Raw genomic sequence first — 22,356 nt, 5'->3', positions numbered from 1 at the left:
AGCATCAAAACAACCTCTTCTAATGAATTTTTTAGGTGCACCTAAATTTAATTGTTTAGGGCCTCACCCTTGTATAAACTTTTTCCTAATTATTTAAGTCTTTGGTTCCCACAAATGACAAAAAAAATAGTCGTAATTGTTTTTCCTAATTGTTTAAGGAGACAAGGTGATCTGGGTGCTCCAGGGTAAGTATATTTTGCCTACACTTTTTGTACATATTTACTTTTTTTTTCTTTTATTTTGAGAGCATACCTGTAATGTGTATAAGTGCTAAAGTTTCTATTTGTAGTATATATATATATATATATATATATATATATATATATATATATGAAAAATTTGATATTCATCTGACTCCCACTTATTATATTTCTAACATACAATAATTGCCTTTCGTTTATGCAAGCTTAGTTTGAGTCATCCGGTCTTTTAATGGTGGTCAGAAGATTTACTTGGAAAGATTTTTTTATTTAAAATTTTGGAAACTGTGAGTCTCATATGCTAGCTCGCTTGCCCACCTAAACACAAAAGTATTAACAATGTAAAAGTTTATTTTTAATTTTTAAGTTTTTTTCCTTTTGTATATTTATAGAGTAATGATACTCTGAGACCCTCCCACGCCTATATAAGTAGAACCCCAAAAGATCGCCATTAAATTTAGTATAGACCTCTAAAAAATTTATCAATAAACTCATTCACCCAAGTCTCACACGTATGGTGATAATTTTTTTAGAAATTTGTGTCAAAATTTAATAATGATATTTTGAGGTCCTACTCGCATGAATGTGGGGAGTCTCATAGTGTCGTTACTCATATTTATATTCACCAATATTGAGATTCTCAATTCATAGATCCAAGATTTATCTCTAGGATTTTTGGAGAGAGGACTTATAAAATAGATAAGTGGGTGGACTCACTAAACATTGTAAACAAAAAAAAAGTTATAAAACAACTGAGGGCATTGCCGTTGTTTTTTATGGGTCCCCGTACTCGTATTTAAACATATGGCCCCCCCTTAATAATCCATTCTCAAAATGGGCGTTGGTCCCAATTTTTAAAGAATATATGATATCTAATATAAACGTTATTAATACTAAAGAAATAATGAGTTAGAAACTAAATATTTCTTTTAAAAAAATATTTATATTATTAGTTTTTATTTTTTCGAGAAACCATTTATTTCTATCTTTAGAATAGCCCGGGGGATGCAAATATACGAATGCGGCCTCTACGAGTACGGCCCCAATGCATATAGTGTAAAGTGAGGATGAGTACGTAAAGCGCGTGGACGGTGGCTTCAGTTAATGCCTATACGATCGCTTGTTAGGAGTCATAAAAAAGCCCAGACCGCATACCAGTAATATCATTAATATCCTTGCTTCTTCAATCACAAAATGGCAATTCTAGTTTTTGACCTTTTTTTTTTTGTTAAATTTTAGTGTATGCTGACAGAAAATACACATGAACTTTTTGCTCCTGATAACATGCTCCTCTCTCTATATATATAAAGTTTATATAAGTGCAAGGTTTTAAACAATCAAATTAGGGCGTATCTAACAAATTTTACTGGAAGAGATTGTTTTGATCTCCAAAGATCCTCAAATTGATCATCTCGACCTCAAGATGCATAGACATGAGAAAAAAAATGGATTTCAAGTTTTGGAAATAGTACATCTTTTAATGTATTTTTGAATCTTTAATTTTTAAGATTTTCAATTTTTCATAGATTTGCTCGATCTACACTATTTTTGAAGCATTAAATATTATAATTAGAGATAAAAATATATTTTAAGACTATTACAAAGATTTCTAGTATTGAAACCATATTTCTAGTATTGGTGTAAAAATTTATTAAGATTATCTGAAAATCTATTTTCATATCAAATTATAAAATTTTGAATTCTAAAAATAGTTAAAATCAAGTACATATATAAACATATGAAAATCTTAAAAATAGACGATCTACATAATTTATTGCAAGATGCACTATTTTTGGAACTCAAAATATTTTTCTTTTTCAAACCAACATCCATTGTCGATTCCATCATACGAATATGCTTCTTCCACTTATGAAACCACTCCAAATAGGACACAATGATAGCTAAGGTTTTACCCAAAACCCCAATCTCAATCTTTACAAGAATTATTCCGCTCCAAATCTCCTCTCTACAAAATGGCTTATAAAGCTCCTATATAAAATGGTTTTCACAATAACCAAAACTATTTTTGAATAATGAGAAAACCTATTGTGAGGTGATTTTCGATTACCAACTCAATGGTCAAGATAATGTGTTACAATACATGTTCTTTTACGATTTTATATTTTATTTTATATTTTATTCTTTTTTGCTTTATATGTCCGCATCGAAACAACCTATTTGGGTGGATTTTTGATGTTTACCTTACTTCTCCATCACTTTATACTTTTCTAAATTATTTTATATGAATACTTTCTCATGTTATATCTAATGGTCACCTCTTGATGGAATGTGTTTCGTCTAAATGACGTGGACACCACAACCACTATCAATATTTCATGCTACAATGAACAACCATGAGTGTTATTACCGTTCAAACAGAACAAAAAACAAAAAACGACCATGAGTGTTTTTTAATATTTTAATTTTAAGCGCGGGCTCTCACGATCTCAATAAGGCGCACCTAAAAAATAATAATTTTTAAAACTGATAAAATTCACCTTGTATTCCCCTCAATGATTTATGGCATTTAGATCAATTTATTTTTTTAAAATATTTTTGATACTTTTTTAGGTATACCTTCAATTTTTTATTTCAGTCAAATTAATAGAAAAAATAAAAATTAAAATACAATATTAAAGTGTAGCATTTGTACATCGTGCACATGATATATGATTTCTACGTGTACTATCCCTTTTTATGATTTATGGTATTCTTCTATTTCAATACCATAATACAATATTATTTTGGACAATTTACCAAAATACATCTAACTTTCTAACAATTTAACCTTTTTCTACGATTCCAATTCATGGTCATGTATATTTTGAAGGGTGTTTCGAAACTAAATAAATCAATATGAGTGAAAGGCTAAATACATTGATCTCTTGTTATTTATGTATAAAGAAATTTATCAAAATACACCTAGCTTATCAACCATTTAACATTTTACCCTTTTCAACTACTCCAACTCCTCGATTATGAGAATTTTGATGGAAATTTTGAAATTAAATCAAAATTTATGAGTAAAATATTATATAGTTCATCACTTATGTGCATATCGATAAATTTTCCCGTGAACTTTCTTGTATGCAATTTTGTCTTTTCAGATTTTTGTTGTCTCGTTTACTTCTTTTATTTCTCATCACCCCTTCAATAACTTTTTTTTTTGTTCTTTTAAAATGAAAGGTGTTTTATGTGAAGGACCCGGTTTCTATGCGGCGAAGCTCGCACATGTAGAAATGCGGGCCTCTCAATAAATTTATTTTTGAGATGTATTTTAAGACTTAATTTTTAAGGACATGTAACCTCTAACATGGAGATCATGAATATGAATAAATAAATAAATTTTAAAGACTAGAAATAATAATTCTAGTAAAAAAACATTTGAACTGTTAGTTTTCATTGTTTTTAGATAGAACACCTACTGGTATCGATCTTTAAGATGGATGCCGTGCACTTTCTGGACCGCATATGCAGAAGTACAGTCTAACCTGCATGAAACAATTTTCCTTATATGGAAGCATGCAATGGTTCAATATTGCTAAGAGCATAAGGTCATATATGGCGCACGTGGACAATGAGGCTCCACTTAATACAAATAGATCTATGAAAGTAGGGGAAACCATTATAATTAGGATAGAGAGTACAAAACGATTTAAAGAAAGTAGGCTTAGGTGATAAGATGAGAAGAAGTAGGCTTAGGTGGTTTTTTTTTTTTTTTTTTGGTAATTTAGTAGGGAAGACTGACCCCTACCCGTTTATTATTATTATTTTTTAATAGAGTAGGGAGTTACATTTTGATGGTGTTAATTGAGGGTGTTAGGAATAAGAATGGAAACCACGATGTGGTAACTAGGTGTTAAGCTCAGCTCCTTTCCTAGACTTAGGTGGGCTGGCCATGTATAGGTGGATATAATACGATTTGTTAGAAAGTACGAGTTAGTTTAAGTGAAAGGCTGAAAAAGGATAAGAGGTAGGCCCAAAAGGATATGGTTTCAAATAGTGAAAAGAGATATGGGGACCTATGACCTTATTTAGGGTATAACCCTTAATAGAGCAGAATGGAGGACTCTGATTTATGTAGCCGACCCAAATTAGTTTGAAAAAGTCTTTGACTAATGTGGGAGTGGGAAAGAGGGTAGCTAGGTGGACTTATTTGTCAAGATTGGATAAACTCAATTTTGATAGAAGTGCTTTAGGGAATCCTGACTGAACATGAGTGAGAAGATTAATTAGAGGCAATGATGGTATTTTGAAGCTTAGTTTTCCTAAGCTAATTATTGCATGTACTAGTAATGAAGAAGTCGACTTCAAATAGTTGGAAAAAGACTCTAATGATGATGACTATAAATGATAAAGATCGACATGGAGTTATTGGGGAGAGGATTGAATGTTTGCTCTAATGTGTTTTTTTACTATTTCAAATAAAAAACACGTGTATTTTGTGCGAATTTTGAAATTAATTCAAAACATAAGGGTAAAATATTAAGGATGTGGTTTGTATAAGGCTGATGCCCTAAACCATCAAAGCAAGGTGCACTTTCAAATAATGTTAAAAGATGTTTCAATACCGGAAATCTTTGTGATGGTTTGAAAATTTATTTTTATATCTTATTATAAAATTTAATGCTTCAAAAATAGTGTGGATCAAACAAATCTATAAACACTTGAAAAACTTGAGAATTGACAGTCTGAAAATGAATTATAAGATACACTATTTTCAAGATTTGAAATCCATTGTTTCTCGTGTCTATATATCTGATCAATTTGAGGATTTTTGGGTACCAAAGCAACTTCTTTTAGTGAATTTTTGATATGCGTCTTAATTTGATTGTTTAAGGCCTCCATTATATAAACTTTTTGAAATATTAAAGAGCCAATGTGATAGAAATTTGTCGCATAAATTTTTGCCAAATATTAAAGAGTCAATGTGATAGATTATTTTGACAAATTTCCATTGATTAAAATATTACCACGCTAGTATTAAAAAAGACAAAAAAAAAAAAAAAGATCCCACCAAACAAAACAAAATGAAGTTGAGGCTGGTGGAGACAAGAAGCTTTATTTTGTTCGTTGGCATAAAGGCAGGCATATTTCCCGTCAATCTCTCTCTCGATGGGATATCTTTCTTCTATGTAACTGCACCAGGTTTAAAAGAAAAGGTATCGATGACCTAGCTGGCCCCTTTGGATTTTGATCTGGTTCGAAGGATCGGCGATTCAGATCAGTTTCCTAAAATAAATAAAAAAATTAATTGGTGCTGGTTCTACCCGCTTCATACATGTTCTTTGACATAACCGGTCGGTTTTGCAAGAAAACCGGTAAGGGGTTATGCAAGAAAACCGATAAGGACCGGATTGAGCTGGTCCGTTCATGGGAGAACCGGCTAGTTCCCGATATTTTTTGAGTTCCAGTTCAGCTCGACAAATCTCAACTCAAATTGACCAATTCCGATCCAAATCACCGAGTTTTTAAACCATACTTTGCATAATTTCCGTGACTCTCTCTCTATCTCGAGATGGAAGGTCCTTTCTTCTATGTTACTGTGCATATTTTCCATGGCTCTCTCTCTCTCTCTTTCAATGGTGTCTTTTCTTCGATGTAACTAGTCTCTTTCACGAATGAATGAAGACTCAATTGCAGTTATTTGTGCGCCAAGATTTTTGCAGCTGTTTGTCTATGTCCCATTTTAACCTTGTGTGCACAATGCCATTAAATATGCCTTAATCAGAAATAGCTGAAAGAGAGTAACTTGTAATATAAAATATTTAAAATTTATCTTTTCATGGTGCAAATCAAAACTCAAAGTAGGAGTAGTTGTATGAGAAAAAGTATTTAAAGTGGCCATTTACTTTTGATATAAGGAGTTCACGTTTACTTTTATCTGTCACATTTCAAATTGTGTCATTGTAAAAGTGTCGGTGTCTAGATTTAAAGTTAAAAAAAAAAATAATCTCAAATTTCATGACACTTCCTAAACCATCCAATTTGACATCTAATGGTTAAGAGTAATTGTAACATCCCTGGAATAGAGATAAATGTTCTCATAGTATACAATCCCTTCTTAAGACACAGATTTTAGGGATGTCGTCTTCAACTCATTTGTTGTACTCAATAAAAAGAAAATTTCAAATTTTATTCTTCATGAGCTTAAAAAATAACGTCTCAAGTTTGAAAAGAAGTCGTCCAATTTTTAAAGGATGAAATCTAAGTGTTAGAAAATTTAAAATTCAAAATTTTCTTTTAAATGGAATTATCTACTGAATTTTAAGTGGTTCCCAAAATTTCGAATAAAAAAGATCTTTGATCTTGAAAATCCAAGTGTACTATTCCTCCTTCGCAACAGGGACTTATGTTCTAGGGGGTCTAGACTCTAGAATGCCCATTGTATTTTTGCAATGACAATATATTCTTAGTATTTGGGTTTCCTACATTATGCTAACACCTCCCAACCATAGGATTCAACAAAAGACGAATGGGAAATGTCATCTCTACATCCCCAACCATCCCTTAATGACATTTGAAGGTGGGAGATGCTAAGCATAACGCAGCGGAGCTTAGATGCTGGCACAACATAGCTGGGTTTCCTACATTATGCTAACACCTCCCGACCATAGGATTCAACAAAAGACGGATGGGAAATGTCATCTCTACATCCCCAACCATCCCTTAATGACATTTGAAGGTGGGAGATGCTAAGCATAACGCAGCGGAGCTTAGATGCTGGCACAACATAGCTGGGTTTCCTACATTATGCTAACACCTCCCAACCATAGGATTCAACAAAAGACGGATCGGAAATGTCGTCTCTACATCCCCAACCATCCCTTAATGACATTTGAAGGTGGGAGATGCTAAGCATAACGCAGCGGAGCTTAGATGCTGGCACAACATAGCTGGGTTTCCTACATTATGCTAACACCTCCCAACCATAGGATTCAACAAAAGACGGATCGGAAATGTCGTCTCTACATCCCCAACCATCCCTTAATGACATTTGAAGGTGGGAGATGCTAAGCATAACGCAGCGGAGCTTAGATGCTGGCACAACATAACTGGTGCTTGCTCCCAAACTCCGCCCCATTGCGCCTCTGAAGTCTTATGGATGAAATCTTGATGTACTTGAGGGATTTGGATGTTTCCTTTGTACACGTCGTTCGAGGTTTCAATTCGGACACCGACCTACTAGCTAATTTGGCCACATCCTAAGTCTGTGCTCTGGTGTTTCCCTTTCCCTTCTGCCCCTCTCTCCCTCCCGTCCTTTTTGGGGTTTTTTTTCTTTTTCTATTGTCCTTGTGTTTTGTATTTTTATTTATTATCTTAATAAAGCTCACACTTTCTAAAAAAAGGATACTGGTATTGCCCAATCAAGCCAGCTTGAAATATCTTCGGTTAGGCCAAGCCGGATTAATGATAATGAGGCCTCCAACAGGACCGGGCCCTACATAAATAAGGACAAAAGTATTTAATGCATTAAATATATGCTTTAGAAGTCTTCTGTTCAAGACCGGGTCAGGAATACTAGGCCCATGAGCCTTGATATACAATCCAAACCAGGCCCTGCAAGTGATTTGCCAAGAACAGTAAAAAAAACTCCCGTCTATTATGGGAATAGGGTGGGGGTTGATGCCTCAACATAACGTCCCACACCCTCCAAATCCCACTGTTAACCCATAAACAAAAACAAAAACAAAAATCCCACATATTATTGCGCAACATATTTTCTTGAAGAAACAAAAGATGAGGTTGTTTATTAGACGATGCTTATTTTAACATTTCACCCACATGTATATTATGACAGTTACATTTTTAAATTTTGCCCTTGCGGCTGAACCCCGGTTAGGAGTGGCAATAGGCCAGGTGGCCTGGCCTGACTCGGTTAGCCCAACCCTAAAAAACTAGGGCCTAGGTCGCAACATGTGGCATGATGGCCGGGCTAGGGTCGGGTAACCATGGCTCGAAGGTAGGGCCAGCTGGGTTTGGCTTGGCCTAGTCCTATTTTTCATTGTTTTCCTCTTGTTTTTTTTTTCTAATTTTATTTGGCAGGGCTGGGCCTGACCCTAATAGAGTTAGGGCCGGGGTCAAGCCAGGGCCTTTTTGGCCCTGATAGAGCTGGGTAGGGCCTAGCTTGACCTAACCGTATGGGGAATAAGGCTGAGCTAGGGCCGGCCTGGAGCAGCCCACCCCAGGTCCTGCCCGTTGCCACCCCTCACTCTGGCTGTTTCGAGATTTACAAGATATTGGCATTGACTCAACAACTTAGATAATTAATCTTGAAAAACATTTATTATGTGTTCCCATGTGCACGAGTAATTTGATTTTTTATGGCTCTAGGATCTGAAAGCCATTCTAAATCTATGTTTCCGCATTATATCACGTATATTTACACCTCAAAAAATAATGTGATAAATAATTAAAATAAACTATCCACCAAAAAATTTCAAAATAGATTATTTTTAAAGTTTAAAATTCTTTTGTCTAGATTGATGATTGTGATGGCCTAGAATCCTCTATATGATTGATCAACTAAATTTTTATCCAAAATCCAACTCTTGATATATTTTGAAAGCAGATGCACAAAATAAGATGTCTATCCATTAATAATTTGTTATTTTTATTTAATAACTTTTTTGCATGTCAGTGTCTTTAATCTCAAGAATTTTAGAATAAGGCATGCTAAAACTTTTGGGTTTTAGAGACCGATATTTTAAAATTATATATATCAAAAAATACTTTTTTTTTTTGTAAAAGAATCGCATAAAAAATAGAGTGGAAATGGACTAGTGTATAATTGTTTGGGCCCAGGCCACTAAATTTGGCCGCATAGCTGGGTCCGGGCCTAACGTCTAGGCCCAATGTCTAGATTGGGCAAGGTGCCTAGAGTCTCGGCCCGGACATGGCCCTGACAAAAGAAATAAAGAAAATACACTGCCCAGCCAGTCGCCACTAATAGGGCTGGCAGGGCCATCTTTTTAAAGAGTAGGGCTCGGCCTAGGTTAGGGTCCCCATGACCATTCTAACCGGCCCAGGCCCATGTTGGTCCTTTGGCCATGATGGCGTATTTTCATCCTTAGCCTGGAGTTTCTTCTTCAAAGGTTGCAGAGTACAATATAGTTCGAAAATTTTATCAAATTATCTATGAGAGATTAACAATTTAACCTTTTATCCATATCCTTTAATCTAATTTTAAAATGCCCAGAGTTGGAATACTTTGAAAAGGGTAAATTGTTTCAAATAGTTCATCTCTTGTGAATATTTTGATAAAGTTCCCATATAATTTTCATAAATATACATAATTTTTGGTGGTGAGAGCCATTTCTATTCAATTGTTAGAGACAGAGAGAGGTATGAAAAGGTCTCTTAAGGACCAGTGTGTATGTGCCAGTTATAGGTGCTGTCCTTTTAATGAATTATACAAGAATATTAAAAAGAATTGCTCGGTAAGTCCTGTTATTCATGAGTAAATCCCATCTCTCTCTCCATCTCTCCCCCCTAATCTCTTTGTTTTGAACAAATACAAATTGTAGAGGATGAAATCTCTCTTAACACTCAAAAAACAAGGTGGATGAAAATCTCTGGTACATCCACTTTTTTTATGATGAATCTTCTCTCTCTCTCTCTCTCACACACACATATATCTAAGAAGCCAAAGAATCAATCAATAGGAATAAAACCATCGAATTATTAAAAAATGACCCAAGAAAAGTCTTTGAAAATGGTAGATTGTTGGGGATCAATCACTCGATGGAAGGATGGGTAATGTTTGGCAATCTTTGGCCAGACACAAAAGTATGGAAGAGCTTGAGTGCTCTTGCTGGCTGAGCATAGGGTACCATGTGAGCAGCACCTCTCACTGTAGCAAAGGTCAACATGTTCCCATATTCTGCGGCCCAACCCCCAACCTTTCACAATAAACAAATGAAAAAACATAAAAAGAAGATTAGTCATTTCAAACCAGCCCTTCAAAGCATTGTACATTCAGAGAGAATGGCCACTAAAATGCACTGCAAAGAAATGAAAAATATTAAAGCACACCGAGCCAATGTTTTGGAGCATAGATCAATGGGGTGGATCCCCTACCCATCGACTCTCAGATCACGTCGATCGGTGATCTTGATCAGGAGAATTCGTCAAAAATGGGAAAAGAAATTAATAAAATAATAGAATAGGCAGGTAATCGGGGGTTGAAGACCTGGATTGCCCACTCACTGATTTTGATCTAGATCGTCGTATCTTGATCCGGATGGCTGTTATTTGAAAGACTGCACCCATCTAATTGCCATCCTTTAGTATGATTTAGAACTTTGTTGCGCCACGCACCTAGATTTATAAATTTTGGTTGCACATCATTTGAATTAGGGCATTCTTCGACATTCATGGACAGGTCCATGAAATGTGAGCATATCCCCATTGTAACCTTGGCCATTGATAAAATGCAAGCACTTTAAAATGGAAGGGGAAGAAAATGTCTATATAATTCTAGGTGAAAATTCAAACTATGGGATATAAAATAACAAGTCCCTTATATAGGACACTTTCAAACCAAAGAATTTGAGACCGCCGCTGAGTATGACAGGCAACTCAACTTTCTTCTTTCTTACATTCTTATTCCAAATAATCCTAACCCCACATCCTACAGAGCTTACTGGCAATAGGTTTAGCCAATGTCATATACAAAATTCTCAGATAAATTATCTCTTAACATAATCAACGTGGTCAAGGGAAAATTGAGCCACCAATGCATCAGGCAACAATTTAGATGGGTAAATCTACTTGTCGCGAATGAATTGATCACAGATAAAATGTGCCTTCAGCTTGATTTGAAAAGTGACCAGGACAGGATCAATTGCGATTTCATTCAAAGGCAAAGGCACTTGACAGCCTAGGATTTGCACAAAACATTCTTTCATGGGTTACTAGCCATTCCATATTACACCAGTATAAATTTTCTCCTTGGTTTTCTTCAGATGTAGTGGGGGCATTAGGCAAGGTGATCCTCTTAACTAATGTTCTTGCTAATGTTCAAATCAACAACTGGATATCATGCCTTTCTAACGGAAACCTGGCCCAGTTTCCTCAGACAAGAGTAGACATTAATTAACTACTTTACACCGATGTCCTTATGTTTGGGGGTGTAGTGTTTTCTCTGGTAGCAGATCTCATCCATCCCAAGGAAAATTGAATAGGTGATCAGCTAACAAGTCTGGAAAAGAATAAGCTTTTTCTTTTTAGGTTCAATGGGAACTTGAAATCTAGATTCATGGCCACTCTGAATTTAGCTAAACACACTTCTCCACCAAAGATATTTTAGGTCTTCCCTTATGTCATCCTTGTCTTAAATCCAATCATTGCTCTGATTTGATGGCTAAAGTCATCTAGAGTATTGCAATCACTATAATTATCCTTTGCGGGTAGATTGTCACATTAAAAAAGTGGATGTGCAAACGGAGCCTAAATCTATGTAAGCTACTTCTTTTGTGTGCTGGTTTCTTTCTTTATCCCTTTAACGATTTGTCACATTAATAAAAAAAATCAGTGATACTTCATGCGCAGAGGACATGCAGATTGCAGGGAGCTACAACTTGAACCTTATTTATAATAACTCCTGAAGAGTGGGGAAGATCGAGTTTAACCCTGTAAGCATGATGTAGGTAGCTCATAGAATATCAAGTCTCACCATTTTTGCTAGCTTCTTTAAGGAGTTATGTTCACATCTTGTGTTAAGGATTTGTGAGCCTCATGCTGTGTGTTCATGTGCATGGAGGGCTGTCTAGAAAGGCTTAGACCTTCTTTGATGGAATGTCTTGTGGTGGTTGGTAATGTCCCAGATATCAATGATTGGGTACATTCATGTCTCCCTCATGGCCATCGTGTGAGACTTATGCTGGCGATCTTCAATGTGATCTTGGGTACTAGCTATGAAGCATTATTTCACATTTAGTACTCCACAAGTTTGGAATCTGCCAACCATTAGTACTTTGTGCCAGGCTTAGAATCTTCCTATACTCATTTGGATCCAATTATGGCATGGGGTAATTCATGGTTTAAGATTTCATGGGTCTCCAAAGTGCATCCTAGAGCAAAGTGGTTCTAAAGCAAAGTGGTTTTACCTGCTCAAACTTCGCTTTAGAGGAAGGAAATCCCCACAATTTCCTTTAAGCAAGAATTATGAGGATCATTCTCACAATCCATTGCCTAGTCCCTCTGGAAAATTGGTGCGGAAATCTGTCATGCTTTCAATGTTGAATCCAATTAACTCTCCCAGATCACACCTAAACCTTCCTTGATGCATGGCGTAAAACACGTTTACAACAAATATGAGACATCTCTTTCCATGAGCCAGCAAAAAAAACTTTGATAGCGGGCTTATTCCTCATTATCAGACCTATAATTACCTTTTGGGATTAGTGGTATGTTGGCCTGAGACATTTGATGCTCAATTAGGTTGATAATAGCATGCAGCCCCATGTGACCCACAGGCAGAGAGAGAGAGAGAGAGAGAGAGAGATTTTTTTTCTCGTTGTTGTTCTTTGGATATATGTGGCTTTTGGGTACTTCAACAAATGGAGTTAACTCAGCATTTTGTCCTAAAATCATACACATTGCGGCCAAAACTGCACCAAATAATATGGTACAGATTAGCACAACAATTGTGGATCAACCTAACCAAGACACTCTTTATACCGGAGTAGTAGTTTAGATTTGCCCTTTAGCAATGCATACAAATGGAAATCAACCTAACCAAGTCTACATTACACCAGCAGAATGGTGTAGTTTAGGCTTGTCCTTGACAAAGTACACAAGATGTCCCCTCCAACAAGCTTTATGTACTGAGGGTGGAGACATTTTTGGTTCAACAGCTTCCTTCCTATGGGAGCAAGCTAACAAATACTTCCTGACAACCCCTCCCTCTCTCCCCACCCCCCCAACCCAAAAAAAAAAAACACACATAAAAAAAAGAAAAAAGAGAAAAACACACACACAAACACACACAGAGAGAGAGAGAGAGAGAGAGAGAGCCTACCTGTCCTTTATAAAACCAAGCACCATAGGGAACTGTAATTTCAAAATTCATATCATCAGATAACTCACGGACAAGCGTCCGTGAACCCATCAGGGGTACAACAGAGTCTTGGTCTCCGCTGCATTTCAGGAATTTCAAACAAAATTTCAGGGGTTTGTAGTAGGATCAAATGGAAACAATTGCGAAACTTATTTTAGTACATCCATACCTGAAAACCCAAATGGGCACTTTGTGTTGGATTATTTTTTTAAGCACAGGAATCATATTGATACTACCATCTATATTGCTATAGTTCAATTGGCTGCACCCAAGTAGAAATATGTTAGATGAGCTGCAAAATCTTCTTCTGAAAACAATAAACTAGTTTTGATGGTAACAAGTATTAAGAAAAAATATCAGTAAAAAAAGTCAAAAGACCTCAAAAAATTAATGATGTGGTTAAATCAACAGATAAGATCCTTTTCTTTGGGAACCCCCAGGATGATTTTGTCAGAAAATGCCCAAACTGCATTTTTGGAATGGGAACAAGCACAGGTATTTTGGTAAATCGACTAGCCAAATTATCAAAATGCTCCCACATGTTCAGGATTCCAAACCCAACAAGAGATTTGAATGAAAAGCCCATATTTTGGTTTTGGAATCCAGAACATGCTGGGTAGTTTCATCATATGCCTTGTGCCACTTAAGTCGAGCAAAATGATGAAACTATTAATGCATGTTCTAGTCTCCAAACAATAACAAGATATTTTTATGAACAAATATGTTCTGAGTTTGGAACCCAGATCAAACAGGGCACAATCGCATCATTTGGCTTGGGTCACTTACACGCCCTGCTCATGCCTTATCACCTTCACTATTTTCTCTTCTGTGAATATCTCTCTCTCTCTCTCTCTCTCTCTCTCTTCACCCACCCCACCCCACACCACCCACTAATATCCATTTAAGCCCTTTTAAGAGTTTCAAAGTACGTACTCACTGCACATGCTCCAACTATAAGGTAACTTGGTCCGGTTTGCATGGAGAGCATACTGAACTTCTGGAAGGTTTAAATAGAAGCGCCTCTCATATGTCATGCATACATCTACACCTACACTGATCTTAGTAGCCTGCAAATAAAGTATGTTGTAGTTCACATAACACACAAATAACAGAAAGGAAGATTAAAAGAAAAGGAAAACCTATAGACCATATAAAACACTTGAACAATTGTAGGGCAATTTTTGGGAAATTGAAGATATCTGTGACCTACAGATGATTTAATTTCTCATGGGAAAGAAAATCCATTAAAAATGACAAGAATGAGAAAATAACAAAAACAAGAAATCTCTCTCTCTCTCTCTCTCTCTCTCTCTCTCTCTCTCTCTTTCTCTCTCTCTCTCTCTCTCACTATCTATCTCTGTCACACACACGTGTGTGCGTGCACGCACGCACACACACACCAGACTCCATGAAAACATGAATCCAAAGGAGATGAGAGCAAGGGTACATTCATTTTTGAAGTCCTATGAACTCCAACTTGGCAATGCATAGGTGACCTACAATATGTGAGAGAGACAGAGACAGAGACAGAGAAAGAGAAAAAGAAAAGCATACCCATTTCCGGAGTCTCAGCTCTTGTTGGACAATTGATGGATAACAAACATCAAGTATGACATCATAGGCATTAACATAGTTACCAACTTCCCGATTGGCTTTCTCCATGGCATCATCACAGGCCATGGACACATTGTGAGGGGAGTTGCCAAGGACATAATCATCAAAGTTGCATTGGTCCAAAATAGCAGAGCCAGTTTCATCAGAGATCAGCCCATGAGACCAAAAGTACTGGTAACTTGCTGCTGCATCGACATCAAGCTTTAAAAGTGGATTTCCAATCTACATAAACAGGCAACACCAAAAAATAAATAAAAAAAATAAAGAGAGTGAGTAAATACATTAAAGGGAGAAAGTTCATATATAATCTTTGATACATTAAAGGGAGATAGTTCATATATTGTCTTTGATACTTACGGCTATTCCCTTGATATTGAACTTGAATTTTGTAGAGTGTGAATTGTGGTCTAGTAGAGCGTCGGCCAATTGAGGTATATAATGTCCTACAGTGGGTCATGATGGGTAAGAAAACTAAACAAAACAAAGAACATTGAGGCATAAGGATCTTGATATATTCATTGGTTCTCAGACCTGCATAGCTTTCTCCTGTGAGAAACAAGTCTCTCGTTTTGTATTCGGGGAACTTATGAATCCATCCCAATAGAAATCTAAGCATATCCTTTGCTGCAAAAGAATGTAAGGTCAAAGTTCTAAGCATCGAACTCATGTGAATTTCAGTTTCAAGAACTCACGTGCTACATATCAATAAAACTTGATATACTATCTATCTATCTATCTATTTTGATTTCAAATCAGATGGCTGGGGTATATGGTTGACCTCACCCAAAGTTGAGAAAATTTTCCTCAGATTTTTAGTAGAGTAATATTATGCCCCAGCCGTCCGATTTCAAATCCAATGTCCTGGAGTGATGTGACTTATTCATACCAAAGCAAATGGTCTCAATGTATACAGTCCGTATGGATGTTTGGGCTCGAGCTTACCAGTGGAGGCATCACCACAGGTATAATCAGCAGTTGTGTTTGAATAAGACCAACCAACACCAGCAGGGGACTCCACAAACAGAAGATTTGAAACTGCGGAATGCAACAACTAAAGTCAATAACTAGTGATCTGCATTAAGAAGGTGGCGAGTAATGGAACTTTTTCAAAGATAAGAATGCAGTTTTATGCACCAAGTAGCATGGAGTGCGTCGAGAGGCGACAAATAGCATGGAGAGAGAGAGAGAGAGAGAGAGAGAGAGAGAGAGAGAGAGAGAGAGAGAGAGAGAGAGAGAGAGTATCTACTGAAACTCTTTAATGTAAATATGGATGCACTAAATATACAAGCATGAAATAACCTCGGTTCCATGATTTCTTGTTTCTTATGAGGCCTCGGCCATCTCCTCTTGGAAAGAACGGGCCCAATTCAGTAAAAGCACCACCACCAATGGAAGAACAACCCGGACCTGAGCAGGATACTTGTTAACTTCTCGCATAATCACAACAAAATTTATACAGAAAGAGGACAGAATCCATCTGATATATCTACACACATACACATAGAAAGACAAGCTCTTACATCTCATAGAGAGGGAAATCATGGATGGAGTGTCCATCTTGGAAAAGCTATAACAACTAGGATTTTTCTTCTGATTCTCAGTAAGTTTTAACAGAATTTAATCTAGTTTTAAGAAATTAAACTGTGCCGAAACAACTTGCCATGTTGTCAGCTCCTCAAACTAGAATAAAAAAATAAACAGAAAAGAAAAAAATCCTAAAATTAGTATATTCTAACCAAATGTGTGCCCTTTCTGAAGCTCACCCATCCATTTTTCTCAGAATTAGCATTGTCACTCTCTACAGTTTGGCAGTGATAACAAAGTAATAAAAACCACTTAATATTACTTTGATAACTAAGGAACTGTAATTTATATTACTAACTATTATTCATTGATATGAATAGATAACCACAAATAAATGGCATTTCTTAGTCTAAATGGTGACAGCTGAGTCTGTATTAGAGATTTTAGAGATTTCCAAGCCTCTGCTTTCTCTCAGATACTTAATTCTCATTAATTTCCAGTATCACCCAAAATTCCCTTGATTATGTTGAATTCTAATAGAAAAGTTTTTCACTCTGTTAAAATTGACTGAAGAATCTTCAATAAATATAAAAGAATCCTATATTTATCTTCAGAGTGATCACCATTCTTCATGGGAATTTAGATAATATGTGAATGACAATATAATTGTAACTATTGACATTAAAATACATAATAAAGAAGTAAAAAAAGTAAAAAATAATGAAAAAGTAAAGAAAACTAAACATATGAAATAAAAGTAAGAGCATCACCAAAGAACAGATTCCACTGGTAGCTAGACCAAGGCTAAGGTAAAGAGACATGCATGCAAAATAAATGCGAAAAAAAAAACCGAAGACCAAAGTAAAAGGATAACCAAGGCTAACAATTATACAACAGCAACAACAACAGTTGAACATAAGACCTGCAATCCCAAAAGCTATAAATTGTGCACATTAATTAAAAAAAAATTACAATAAGCCAACTAACCTCCATTCAACCAGAGAGTGAGGGGCTTCTTGTCTGCATCACCATCTGCTTCAGCAAAGTAATAAAATAAGCTTCTCCCTGCCTTCTCATCCACATTAACATAACCAGCATATTGCTTGAAGTCAACCTTTGGTTGACCTGGTAATCTATGTACCAGATCCTCAACAGGGCCCCCATATCCACCATCAACAAATAAACACAGTAAAATCCCACAAAGCCACCATGATTTACTCATCAAATAACCCAAATCCATGAGTTACACTAAATGGGTTCGAAAAATGGTTTATTTTTCTTCCAAAGCTTTAGAGACTGACTTAAACAGAAAAAAATAGAGAGAGACAAAGAAAGCTCTGAATTGAGAAGAAATGGTTGAGAGTTGAGAATGGTTCTAATAATAAACTTTCATTTCTACGAAAAGAAAAGCACAAAAAAGGAGCAACCCAAGATAGAGATGATCATTCTGTAACTAAACCAGTATAGAACCTTAGCAATCAAAACTCCATCAAAATGCCACCCAAAAACAGGCTGCTTCCCCTTTGAAAAGGAAACCCAACAACTGTTACATAAAGATGGGTCTTCAGAATCACTTTTTAAGAATGAAACTGAAAACCCATCATTGACAAGTGGGGAATAAATTAGGAGCCTTATCAAATTCGCAGCTTTTAACCCTAGTTTTGGAAGAACCCAGTTACCGTTACACACAGAGGGGCCCTCAAAGACCAAAAGAGGGACCCATTCATTCAAAGAAAGTTCCAAAAATAGTAGGGATTGGGTTATATCAGTAAGAGAGAGGGTCAAGGAATTGTCTCTATCCTCTGGTCCTGAAAAAATGGGGGCCACAAGGGAATGCATCTTGCACCTGTAAAAAATTTCCAAACGTGGTGCACTTTTTTAGGTAAGGGTTTGACTCGCTTTCGAGTTGGAAAAACAAAATTTCAACTTTCGGAATAGTAGAAAAATTTTCTGAAATGGATTATTTTTCTGATATATCTCCTCAGATTCGGATTTATTCAGGCTTTTGTCTTGTTTTATTGGGCAAAGGCAAGATTTAGTATCTTTTGAAACGGCTTTTGCCTTTTTTGTGTGTTTTGTTTTACAATGTCATTGTCACTAATTTTCAATTTCATCTGAAGGTTCACCTAAGTTTCTTGCATGAGACACCTTTGTTTTCGTAAGTTAAAATAACCAGTGTGTCATAATAGATAAGAAAAGTAAAAGCCCGCATATGCAGAAATGCGGGCCTCTTAATAAATCTATTTTTGAGATCCATTTTGAGACTTAGTTTTTAAGGACATGTAATCTCTAAGATGGGGATCATGAACATGAAAAAATAAATAAATTTCAAAAACTAAAAATAATAATTCTAGTAAGAAAACATTTGGACAGTTCGATAGAACACCTACTTACATCCATTTTTTTTTTGGGTAATTTAGTGGGGATGACGAGCTCCTACCGTTTTTTGAATTTGTTAGCAGTTTTTGAATGAGTTCGGTGAGAAAGGAAGCTTAATCTTTAGCTGGGGCACAAGTGATGCTACCACTACGACCCCATCCCCATTCGCAAACCGTAATTTTCAATGATACTTCCATCTATCTTTAAGATGGATGCTTTACACTTTTTGGACTGCATAGGTAGAAATGCGGTCCATCCCTTATGAAACAATTTTCAAAAGTAAAATTAACACGGTGTATATATACACATATTTTTATGTTATATACATATATACCCATATTGCCTTTATGGTTATTTTGTAATTTAATTAAAGTTTGTTTTGATACGTCTATAATTTATGGGATTGTATATAAGGAGACCATTTACTTTTGAGACAAGGAGGTCACAATTACTTGCAACATTCGATGAGAAATTTGATAGTTTGGGTGTTTCATAAAGTTCGAGAAAATTACTTTTAAAATTTGAGCTTGGTCAATTGAATAAATGCAACCATCTAATTTTACATCTAATAGTCAAGATTAACTGAGACCACCTTGTATCAAAGATAAATAATCTTGTTGTATACTTTTCTATATCTTAACCAACAGAATATTAATTGGATTATATAGTATAAGATCATCGAATCTAAATATATACCAAAGATAAATAGTCTTGACTTTTTGAAAATTTAATAATATAAATATTAGTGAGTTATATGCGTGATGGTCCATTCCGTGGTATCCAATTGCTCCAAAGATGCTCTTTATTTTTTTTACTTCTTTTTTGGGGGTTCCCTTTGTGTTGCCTTACCTCTAAATTCTTGTGATGGAATATTTTTTTTGGTTTGGTAGGCTTTAGAGGGCAAATATTTTAGGGGATTGCATACTATAATACTATTTATGTTTGCGATAAAACTGGACATAAGCCATTCATAACTTTCGGATGTGAAACGCTTAGACTTTGTTCATGATGTACATCAAAGCGCACAATTTCATATGTAAATATGATTGCTTTGTACAAAAAGTACATAGTTTTATAATATATTACTCCTTTTATGAAAGCAACATGGTTTCATACTAATTCAGGCATCTTTTCAGCCGTCACCTTTTTTCTACATTAAATTTCTTCACCCCTTTTCTCTTTGTTTTATGAGACGATAATAAACAAGGAATGTCGTGTATTTATCAAAAGCATCACATTCATTAATTTTGGGAGGGACCAGCTTTCCATTTTGTATTGAGATAGGCATTCTAGAAAGAAGACAGAGCCATCTCTTTGAAGTCAAAAGTTTACATGCTCCAGCATGACCATATATTTTCATTTAATTTATGAGTAGTTTCGTAATCCCAAAATTTGAGAATAAAAAACAAATGCTTATTTATATGAAAAAATGTTATCCCGAGATTGAATAGAGACCTCCAATTTCCGGACAGTCCGAGAATTCAAACCCTTTTCTTAATAGAAAGTGCAGCATAAAAATTTCAGATTGAAAAATGTCCTTCTGAGTGAGTAGCTCTTATGCCCGAGTGAGCAGGACTACAATTTGCTCTCGACGGATCATGCTGAAAAGGATCTTTCCCGGCTAGTGTTTGTTGCACTTGAAAGGATGTACCTTTGTGCGATCTTTTTTAGTTTTTAGTTTTTATTTTTCAATTATGGCATTATCATGGAGAAATTGATTGCTTAAAAAATAAAAAAAAAGTACGAAAGGGATATTTGAACCTATCTTTTTTTAGTTTTTAGTTTTTATTTTTCAATTATGGCATTATCATGGAGAAATTGATTGCTTAAAAAATAAAAAAAAGGACGAAAGGGATATTTGAAGATACCTAGTTCTAGTTGGCCTCACCTAACGTTTTATCTTATCCTCAACCTTTGGCCTGTTTTTATTTCTGTCTTCTTTCTGGTAACGCATGCTTTATGGGCGGCCACGCTCATGCCTACCATGTGAAATGGATGCACGCCTACCACGTTCTATAATCTCTCTCTCTCTCTCTTTTAGGGCTGAAGATTTAACCCGCCCGTTTGCATCCAAAACCTGAATTTTGGATATTTCTTAGATTTGGGTGTGGATCCAAGTTTTGAATCCACATCTAAAATTTGGATCCAAATTATTATCTGAATACAAGTGGATCCGATCTGGTTATTAAAATAGTTTATATTATTATATATTATATATCTATTAATTTTTATGAAACGCGCTTCTATATCTTCTTAACCCAAAATGGCTGAGAAGAAGAAATGCTATATAAAATATAAATTATATTTTTTTAGCTTTTAAAGACTTAATCCCCGTTATGGATCGAACTGATGAGATATGGATTTGAATCCAAACATTCTGGATCCTATATATACTTTTCGAATCTAGATCCGGACCCTATATGGAAAACTCTTAAGCCCTACTGTGTGTCTCTCACCGATTCGGATAATTCTAAGCCGTACTCTCTCTTTTTAATGCATGCATGAAACATTCCTCTGAGACCGTATTGTAGTTTTGGTCCTTGGGTAAAACCCTTAGCCAGGGGACTATGTAACCTAAAAGCTTTTTCGAAGTGTCTTCGATGCATCCCAACATCGAGTAGATAAAAGAAAAAATTACTCTTCACCTCAAAATTCTCACCCATCAAAATGGATGGTCCAGATTTAATCTCATGGATAAGGGGCACAAGCTCAAATCATTTTTTCCCTTCTAGAGAAAATGATCCTAAAATGAAATATAGACAACTGGAGGCTTATGTGGTTTGACGCGCGCGACCACCTAACCTGTCTTCCATATCATAATAATGGAAGTTAGTGGCCGATAAGGACAATTATGGCCTTATCACTTGACCTTAGTGCTTATAATGGTCCTATCTTTTCTTAATTAACATAATCAATAAGATGGTGCACATTGAAACTCATTGTGAAAAAGATTGGTTCACCGAGGACAAAAAAAAAACAAAAATATTAAGGGCTTTTTGGATACCTGGAAATATATTGTTGGTAAATATATTACTGAAGTAATACATTTTCGGTAAATGGATTATTACTGTTTGGATAGTATTTAAATGCAATCTGACAAATGCATTGTTATTGTTTGGTTGTATCTAGAAGAAATATAAGAAATTCATTACCAACATTTTACCTGCACGTACCTATAAACTATCATTTTTTTCTTTTTTTTCACAAAATTCCACGAAAATGCAGAATTATCATTTCTTTCTTTTTTGTCACAAATTTCACTAAAATACTGAATTTAAATCATCATCATATCATTCCAAAAAGATTTCTAATAATAACATCATCACCATTTCAAAAAACATTTCTAGTAATAACTTGTACCATTTTACAGTCATCATGACACCATTTCTTACTTATTTTACCTGCTTTTGCCACTTAAATGGAATCACATGTCTTCTAACATGACATTGGTTTCAACATGATAAGTCATTAGAACAATATTATTGGAATAACATGATTTTATTATGATAAGCCTTATTTTTATTTATTTTATATAGAAGTCTTTCAAATGTCTTTCTATATAATTTCAAATAAATA

The 22,356-nt window shown here is 35.4% G+C and overlaps 1 protein-coding gene across 1 annotated transcript; it reads right to left on the bottom strand.

Annotated features, from left to right (window-relative positions):
- Positions 1-9,623: 9,623 nt before the first annotated feature.
- LOC18448342 (serine carboxypeptidase-like 42) lies at positions 9,624-18,081 on the bottom strand. The gene is made up of 10 exons (XM_006858412.4): positions 17,389-18,081; positions 16,177-16,284; positions 15,820-15,912; positions 15,409-15,501; positions 15,235-15,320; positions 14,818-15,099; positions 14,197-14,330; positions 13,433-13,525; positions 13,225-13,342; positions 9,624-10,102 (listed from the first exon to the last, which is right to left on the bottom strand). The coding sequence occupies exons 1-10, from the start codon at positions 17,639-17,641 to the stop codon at positions 9,938-9,940; spliced, it is 1,425 nt and encodes a 474-aa protein (XP_006858474.1). The 5' UTR covers positions 17,642-18,081; the 3' UTR covers positions 9,624-9,937.
- Between the last annotated feature and the right edge of the window lie 4,275 nt (positions 18,082-22,356).

The sequence above is a fragment of the Amborella trichopoda genome, chromosome 11 (genome assembly GCF_054954075.1).
Source record: "Amborella trichopoda isolate Santa Cruz 75 chromosome 11, AtrichopodaSantaCruz75HAP2 v2.0, whole genome shotgun sequence".
NCBI lineage: Eukaryota > Viridiplantae > Streptophyta > Magnoliopsida > Amborellales > Amborellaceae > Amborella > Amborella trichopoda.
The sequence above is the reverse complement of the archived record's forward strand: the minus strand, read 5'-3'. Positions and strand labels throughout refer to the sequence as shown.

Excerpts from the sequence above, each read along its gene's own strand:
- LOC18448342 (XM_006858412.4), bottom strand. The coding sequence starts at position 17,641 with ATGGATTTGGGTTATTTGATGAGTAAATCATGGTGGCTTTGTGGGATT. Across the intron at positions 15,502-15,819 it reads CTGTGGTGATGCCTCCACTG|CAAAGGATATGCTTAGATTT; the intron begins GTAAGCTCGAGC and ends ATTCTTTTGCAG. Across the intron at positions 14,331-14,817 it reads AGCTGAGACTCCGGAAATGG|GCTACTAAGATCAGTGTAGG; the intron begins GTATGCTTTTCT and ends CTTTATTTGCAG.